General features: G+C 33.4%; 1 protein-coding gene across 1 annotated transcript in view; it reads right to left on the bottom strand.

Moving 5' to 3' along the window:
* Positions 1-9,340, bottom strand: part of Doa (CDC like kinase darkener of apricot) — a 117,716-nt gene that overhangs the window by 59,979 nt on the left and 48,397 nt on the right. Inside the window, exon 5 of the mRNA XM_017612130.1 lies at positions 1,847-2,045. Coding sequence (XP_017467619.1) covers positions 1,847-2,045 — 199 coding nt within the window. The remainder of the gene's footprint in view (positions 1-1,846; positions 2,046-9,340) is intronic.

The raw sequence follows: 9,340 nt of genomic DNA, 5'->3' as shown, positions 1-9,340 counted from the left end.
TCTAGTCGTTTAGTACGTTATCTCATGCATTTTTTATGGGATATATTACTTGTCATTCACATCAATGCCGAGTGGAAACACGATACAAAAAATATTTATTTTTAACAGGAACTTTTGAGGAACAACTCTGAAAGCAAGGCTCTAGCCTCGGAATAATAGGTTTCTTAAAGAAATTTCGAACCAATCTACATTACAAAAATTTGATCAAATATCAGATATGTGACTCCTGCGACTGAGTAAAGGACTGACAATCTCAAAACGATATGGGACATGGATGCTTGATAAAATTGTTTATATTATTCGTAATGACGTATTTCTACTGGCCATTATTTAGATGACGGAAAAATTTTCTTTGACAAAATTGAACATTAAAAAGATTGCATTACGTTAGTAATAATAGTTTTAATTACTACTTGCACAAACATTTTATAAATGACAATTTTTTGTAATTTAAATGCCACGTGGAAATTCGGCATAAAAACGCTGTTAATCAAATCGCTTCATCACAAGTTGACACCATATTGACGATCGTGTCAACAAATTGAAATGAAACTTTTAAAAATCCCTAATGCCGGATTTCCACTAGGCATTAAACGACAAAAAATGTTAATGTAAAAATTGAAGCATTTAAAAATTATTTATGCCCGATTTCCACTAGGCATTTAACGACAAAAGAATTGTATGTCAAATTTGAGCATTAAAAAAGCGGTATAACTACGTTAAAAGTAAAAAACCAAAAGGTCTGCTTTCTCATGCAACCGTTAGGCAATTTTTCGTAATTTTTGACATCTCAATGCCTGGTGGAAATTTGACTAAAGAGTACAGGTACAGCGTTTTGACCAGCTTATAGCAGACATTTTCTTATATGTATGTATGTGTTGGCATATGAAACCCAAAGGCAAATATCATAAATTTCCAAGAAACTTGAACCTCAGTTGGGGATCAGTGCTGTCAATATTTCTAGTATTAGCTTATGAACCACTAACGCTTTCGACAAGTGAATTCAATCAAATTATGACGTGAAGATATGTTCTCAGCTCCAAATATAAGACAATTGATGTTAAAACCCTGTCAGGTTCAAAATAAAAGGAACTTTTTTACAATAGCAGGGGAATAGGGAATTGAAAAGTTCCAGTAATCCCCGTACACGTCTGACTTGACACGCTCTCGATTTCCAGCTTCCATTTCGGGACCCACTTAAATTTAATTAGTGTATCAAAATTTCAACATTTCTCTCTCTGTAATTTAACCACTTAATTTTAAATGTAAATAAGAATCAAAATTTCAAGTGATGATGAAACAGTGTTAGGAGAACACAATTTTACGCGCCTCAAAGCAAGTTAAGTTAGATAACTATGAAATTTCAATTAAAGTTCAAATTAAAGCTATGCAATCCTTATTTGAAAAGTTATAAATATATAAAAATGTGCATACATATGTACGTTAACTGTTTCATACATAAGCATAATGTAAAGTAAAACCTATACGATATATAGAATAGTATAGTAATAAAAAATAAAATAACCAAATTAGTAAATTTACTACTTTTTTTAGTAAAAAAAAAAAAATACTCTATACGTATTTCTTGCCATTTTTGTGTTTTTTTTTTTTTGTAATACAAAACTTGCAAAAATATGTACGCAAGTACATACAATTTTTAATTCAAGAGTTTATAATTTACGTTTTTGTACTGTCCCAAAGTTTTAAAGTAATTTACACAAAAATTTATGTATGTATTTAATTACATTATGTAATTATGATTAGCTGTTCGGTTCTTTCGATTATTATTATCATTAGTTTTTTTTTTTTTGTTTTTGTCCCTGCATATAATATGAAAAGTTTTTACCTTAGAATGTGAGCGCCGATTATTACGCCCCGCATCACGCTCATCAGCGCCCTTGGCACGGTCCCGATGGCGCCGGCGTGAGCTCGAATTGGAGGTCTCATCTCTGTAACGATATTTATGGGCACGCCTACCCGATGTGGGTGACTTACGGTGTGAACGTTTGGAGCGTTCCTTGCGACGTCGCGATGAACGATCAAAGCTAAAGAAGATTTGAATAAAAAGCGTTGTAATTATTAAAATTTGACTGTAGTTGTGAAAAAATAACAATCGATGCACAATATGAGCTAAAATCATTTAAATTGCATGAGTTGCAAATGTAGATATGTATGTATGAGCGACAACAACAAGGAACGTGCTGGCGGCTAATTGTTGATGAGGATAAAGAGTTGACGCGTATAATGCAATGCAGTTTTGAAGCAGGAAGTGTTCTATTTTTTTTCCTTTTGTAAGGTTCCGTTGGCAGAGAGACTCCTGTAGTAAATTGACACAGCATGCGCTGAATTGCTGAATACGCTCTTTGCGTCTTCTTCTACTTGGACAGCTGACTTGACTTTTGTGAAGTTTTCTTTTTATTTTATTTTATTTTTTTCTTGCGTTAATCTGGTTGTCTGCTGCTCTTCGCTCTCTGCCTTATTTTGTTTTGATTTGGTTTGTTTTGAAAACAAATTGAAGAGCTTTTTTTTCATTTTCATTTGAGTTAAACACACAAAGTCATTCAGTTGCCAAAGAAATGTATAAAATAATTGAAAAGACACACCCGAAATGGTAGCCGCAATAAATATTTGAAGCATAGCAAAAGTGACGGAGGCAAGGGGAAATTCGCAATTACATGATGCCGTGAACTCTTTTTGCGCTGTGGTATGTATCAACACATTCCCGAGAGTTTAGAAATAAAATATGGTCGCGCTATAAAATAAAAGCAGTTAAACGGTTGACTTGAATTAATTAATGGTATTTTGGCGGGCAAGCTTGCGGAACAGTGGTACGAGTAAACAGCAGCCTTACATCATTTCTTCACATACGAACAGGTGTACACGAGAGATTTCATAAATTCCCACTATGCCTAATCTTCACACTCAAGAAATCCACAAGTAAGAAAATATCAGTAATTCGATGTCCATCTGCCGGTGACTCGTTCGTTCATCGATGCCCAGTTAATAGACTCGGCGTATATAATACAGTCCGGGTCAGACATAATTTTCGTCCAGTTTACCGCACGCACATATATATTATGTTACACATTAAAAGTAGGTCAGCCAGTCTTCGATCAATTTTAAGAGCATCATCAATACTCTTAGCGGGGCGCATATCGTTTGGTTTATATCGTATAGGAGGTCAAGAAATCTACCCTCTGTTATCCTTGCGAGGTGTGAATGCACAGTGTCGCGAGTTCGGCCAAAAATACCAATATGAAAAGTTACAAAACACGAAATCTGAGTAAAGGGTTTAATTGACAAAGGTCTAACTAAGAAACATTTACAATTTTAGGTAAAAATAATGAAAAATATGGGAGTTATAAGCTGTCAAAGTAACATTCATTAAACCCATTTTTAATCTGAACCAATTTGAAAAAGCACGGAATATTTCTGATCTGACAATGTTAAAAAGTAAGGGCACCTCTCTGATCACATAGAATCAAAGTCAAATAAAAATCAACGTAAAATAGAGAAACACAACTTTAGTGGAGATTAAAAAAAAAAAAAAAACACTAAAAATCATTTCGGATTTTTATTTGGCAGAAATATTAGCTGCATGGGCCTGCATTTATAGAAGTAATTACACTTTTTCAGCGTTGTCCAGAATTCAAATAAAAGAATTTTTCATTACGATTTTTTGGATGTTTTTATCACTCAAAGATTTTTATGTGTGGTGGGCGTGTCTGAAGTTCGATCTCCACCAAATTCATATTTTGACTTTTTGAACTCATCGGAAGGTTCTCCATTAAAATCGCGGAACTCATCGAATCCCTTAAAAGCCACGTTCTAGTTTTCCTCCAGCTTACCGCACTGTGGTTTGGTATCCTACATCTCAAAACCACATTTTTCCAGTTTTTCGAAAACTCATACTTATAATTATGAACGTAATTAATTGACCGATGAGAATGCAAAAGTTGTATTACTTTCTTCCCTAGTAGGAAACATTAAATCAAGTTGATAAGAAAATTCCAAACCAAAATTTACAAAGGATGACGGAAATTCCTTCCAAAATGAATCAAGAAAATTTGTGTTTCAACAACCATATCAACGGCGTGTATACCTACTAAATAAGTAGATTAGAGATGCAGGATTTTAGATTCATAGCAGCATTCGATTCACGTCCCAGCCGAATGGAATATTTCCAGCACATATTAGTTAGCAACTTGCACTCGCCAAGTATTCATATATGTATACACGGAGCATAGCATCCTCTCGCTATGCTCATAACGGGATGCATATATGTATGCATACATATTAACGAGACACAAATAGAAACAGCACTCTATGTAGATATTCCGTAGAATAATTTCTGCAACATAGGCATATTTGTTTCAATTATTTCCAAGCTATTTTCGGCGCTATTGCATATAAGTACATACATGCTTTGAAAAGGAAATCACTATGACTTGGTAATTTAGTTTGCATTTGATAATTCAAATAAAATTTTATAGAAAATATTTTAATAGCTTTCTTATCACTTCTCAGCTTTAAAATGCACAACACAACACGCCATATTAACGGTAGCCTAATCAGCTAAAATCAAGCCCCCCCGCCAATTTTGCTCTACTCTCGAATGCTAAATGCAACAGTCGCTGCTTGAGGCACGATTTGTACTGAGCTATAAGAAATGCTAATGAGCGCCTAATAAAAATCGTAATTTTGCTGTAGTGCAAAATAATGAAAAATTATCGGCAGACAGGCGGAGAGACGCGATGGCATACTGACAAAACAGCCAAGCGGTCAAGCGAAAGTTGTGAGCAGCGCCAACTAAATACATAGACAATGCAAAGGGACGTACTGGCGGCGATAACGCCGATGGCAAGGGGCATCAAGTGGCTGGCGGCAGGCAGATGTGCGGAAAAATTTTGCTTGATTTGCAATTTTTTTCTTCTTAGTTTTAGAATTTGTTGTTTTGCTTTTGAACAGCGAGTGGCGGTAAAATATACAAAGCGGCAGGCGTACGGCGTACGAACAGTTTGGCAGACATGTGTTCTGTACTAGATACATATGTATGTATGACGGGCGGTTGGTTGTCGGCGGTGTTATGTAGGGCTAAGTGCCCAAAACAAGTGTAATGTAACGAGACAGGAATGCTTGAATGAGATACATACATACAGAGATGCATACAGTGGTGGAAAAATAAATAGAGACACGACATTTCAACAAATTGTTCTAATTTTTCATTTGTTTATTTAATTTTTATTATTTTTTTTTTATAAAAGTATAGTTTATTATCTAACAAAAACCTTATAAATTCATATTTCAAACTTTGTGCAAAAATTACAAAAATTCTGCAAACTTGCATCTAAATTTTAAACTTTGCAATTTTTTTGAGTAGCAGTTTTATAACCCACTAAATTTCGGTAGAATAAAGTACAAGTTTGAACTTCCTAAGAAGTCGCTTGATCATTTTTATTTTGAACGTATTACTTTTTTCCATACTGTCGAACATACTTTGTATGGAATTAAAAGCGTAAAAAAAAATCCAAAAATCAACACGATTTTTCAGCAACTTAAAACTTACACTTCATTATACCAAAATTTAATGGGCTAGAAAACTAAATACTCAAAAAAGTTTTGCAGAATTTTTATAATTTTAGCACAAAGTTTGAAATGTGAATTTATATAGTTTTTGTTAGATAATGAGCTATAATTTTATAAAAAAAAAAATATAAATATTAAATAAACGAAAGAAAAATAGGTGAAATTTAAAAAAAATGTCCTGCCCCTATTTATTTTTCCATCACTGTATATAAGCAGTTTCAAAGTGGCGTGTTGCAACGAGAAACGCTATGAGAATTTTTATTTTTGTGCAAGTTTGACTGGGTCTGAGAATAAAATACTGCATCAGAGCGGGCATAGAAAGGGAAAGGAGCGGGTGACAATGTTTAATTATAATAAATACACAGTATGTTAGTGTTTGGCCGAGCTTCTCCTCCTCCGAATGTTTGATCGTTCAATAAACATGATCGGTGTTGTGAATGAGTTGTGTGCTGATAAGAACTTTTTTTTTTATTTACTGTAGGTACATCAATTGAGCATTGCAAGAGGAAAAGAAATTTAATTTTTATTACAATTGACAATTGATAACGAATGAATGACTAAACGATCACACGAAATACGTGTACGAGGCTGAGTAACTGCACTCAGAGCATATCAACTACCGGCAAAATAATGTTGAGGAAAGTAACAGTTTTGAAATGAAACGCAAAAAGCTTGGAATATATTTTTGAACAAATTCTAATAAAGAATAAATAGAAACAAATCGCTCTGAGAAATTCGTCGGAAGAATGTTCGCTGCCAAAATTAAAACACCCTGCAGTATATGAGTTTGCAAACAACCAAAGCGTCGACGAAGTTCGTCTGACGAAACTCGGCAAGAATAATATATTTTTAATTTTTCCGCTGCCGCCGGTCAACAAATCATATATATATATATATATAGATGCCAGGCAATTTGTAAGGAATCATATTTTCATATTTGAAAAATGCAGTTTTTCTTGCACTTACGAATATCGTCAGGTTGGACTAAAACAGAAAATTTCATAACTGAAAAAGCTGTACAAATTTTTCGGAATTATTTTACTCATTTTCAGTGGTTGGCTTTAAAAGCAGCTGTGGCCACAACATTACAATATTCCATAACTATTCGAAACAACCCTACATCCGCACCTTGCATTTGAATGAATGCAATGAATACAAACGAATTGAGTGAAAAATAGAAATGTTTCAAAAGAGCTTTCTCATTGAATGAGTATCATCAATAAGTGTAAGCGAATTTTTTTTTATGTTTAATTAGCACATATGATGACCCAATTATAGGAGGCGAAAAGGGAGGCCAGTGACTTTTTCATATGAAAATGCGCAAATATAAATACAACACACAAAAATATTGAATTGTCTCTATTTATATATAGTAAATCATCAAAAGATCAACCGCCGGCAATAAATTTAGCAGGGTCATTTAGCCAAGCTTGCCAAATTTGGTAAAGTGGGAGACATTAAAGAATACTTAATTACGTGTGTACATATACATTTGTTTGTGTGTACGTATGCATGCACATTAGGGTGGTTCAAAAATATATGTGGGGGGGGAAAAATCGGAATTGTTGGAGTTTTTTGCGGTTTTTCGGGGACCTATAAAAATTAGTTACTATTAAAAAATGGTTAAATAAACAATTGGGTATTATTTTAGGAAGTCTCCAAAAGAGAAACAGAGTTTTTCGATCGAAAAATATTGATCATCAAGAATTCTTTGACATTTCTACGAAAAATAGTTTTTCCCAATATAAAATACATTTTTTTTTATTTCGAAATAGGTATAAATTTTTTCGGTATAGAAAAATTTTAGGGATGAGGCATTCAAATACTGACTTCACCTTTTTTTTGACCCCCCTAATGCACATAAACAAAGTACCCAAACAACACATTTTTAGACTTGCTATAAGTAAATGCCTACAGATATTCCTTGCACTGAAAAATGTATGCACCCGTCAATTTATAAAGCTTTTTAAACCTACTTTATTTTTTATGAATAAGGCCATATCCCTACTAAAATATAAACGATTTCAATCAAGAATGCACTCGTGCTACTTCATTTAGCTACTCATGGAGTTTAAGAAAGCTTAGGGTCAACGCGGAATCTTCAATTCATATTCAAAATTTCTATTCTAAATATTGATAAATTATAATTAATCGTCAGTCAGCCCGCTGCACGGTTATCGCGTGAGTCTCAAGCACAGCCAGTTACATTTTAAATTAGCGTAGTCGTACTTGTAAATTTGCACAACCCATCAACAAGTAAGTCAACAAAAGATTCACCTCAATAACAGCCAATTCTAACGCCCCAGCAATGTGTCAAACAGGTGATTAAATAAAAATAAAACGCGTTTGTGTTTGTCATCAGCAAACAACACAAAAACGACCGAAAAAATAAAACAAGAAAATATCGATTATGTACTTTGAATATAAACAAATTTTTCCTTAAATGTTAATAAACTTTGAACGATGTCGCTGCTGAGCTTTTGTAGCGCTCACTAACTCTCTCAATCGTTTTTTGTTTTTGTTTTTTGTTTTTGATTTTTTCAATGGTTGAATCACAAAGCCGCAGCGCATTACAACAAAATTTCCAAAGGCATTTATGCAAAACTGATCGGTGATAATTTGCTTTAGACAAATATGAGTTATGAGTTTGTATAGCCATTTGCTTATTAATTTTTGGCATTGAAATGCGGCACTTGGCGCCGGCGTTTGTTTATTAGAATGCCATTTATGTTACACACATTGGCGTGGCAAAAAAAAAATGAAAGAAATGAAATGAAATTGCATATGGAGGGCCTAATTCGCGCGCACGAAAATAGCTATCAACAAATTGGCATCGTTATGTTTATTTATTGGAAATTTTTGACAGCAGCTGACCTTTCGACAGGCACGAGACTGGCGGCAGCGATCATTCGACGAGTTGGGTAGTAACAAGGCCATTGACGCAATTTTTTTTTTTTTTCGTTAATCATAAAGCGGCGCTATGATAGCAGCGAATGCTCGCTCGCACATATTGACTGACATTGTTAACGATTTTGATTTATTTTATATTTATATGCAAATTAGCAATTGCCAATAGAAAGCGATGGTTAGAGAAAGAAGTGATAAATGTCATAATGATTTATAAGGGTATAATAAATCTATCATTCGTCAGTGAACTGCCGCAGTTTTTAGTATTGAACGCTTGTTTGTTTAAGGTTTTGCAATCATTAATTATAGGTTTAAGTTGGGAAGACTGTATAGCCATAAACTAACAAGCTGATACCGACGAAAAGCGATTGGAGAAAATAAACTATTTATAATAGGATATGCGTTATATCAACGCAAGAAGTCCTATTTGTGAAATTTCTGATTTTACAAATGCAAAAAACTTAAAATTCAGAAAGGAAATATCTACAGAGCTGTTTCTACGATATGGCTTTCAATTCTGGAATAACGGTGTAATTGAGAGTCAACTAACGAAATATGAACATATCTAAAAAAGCACCTTTCCGAAAACACATTAGACAGGACCTATTGTATTGAAGATGACGACATATAATAAAATTACATGTACTTATTTATTTGAATTAAATACAATTTATGTTTTATAAATTATGTATGTTTAATCGTTATTTTAAATATTATTATAGTCAATACATACATTTGAAACTTGATGCCCATGATGACTTCAGCAATCAACAATTTTGTTGTTTGGCAAGTGACAAAAACAAAAATTCCAAACAAAATATAAAACAAAAATAATACAAAAAAAAAA

This window comes from Rhagoletis zephyria, unplaced genomic scaffold (assembly GCF_001687245.7).
Source record: "Rhagoletis zephyria isolate East Lansing unplaced genomic scaffold, Rhagoletis_zephyria_1.1 Rzeph_scaffold_00503, whole genome shotgun sequence".
Taxonomy (NCBI): domain Eukaryota; kingdom Metazoa; phylum Arthropoda; class Insecta; order Diptera; family Tephritidae; genus Rhagoletis; species Rhagoletis zephyria.
The sequence above is the reverse complement of the archived record's forward strand: the minus strand, read 5'-3'. Positions and strand labels throughout refer to the sequence as shown.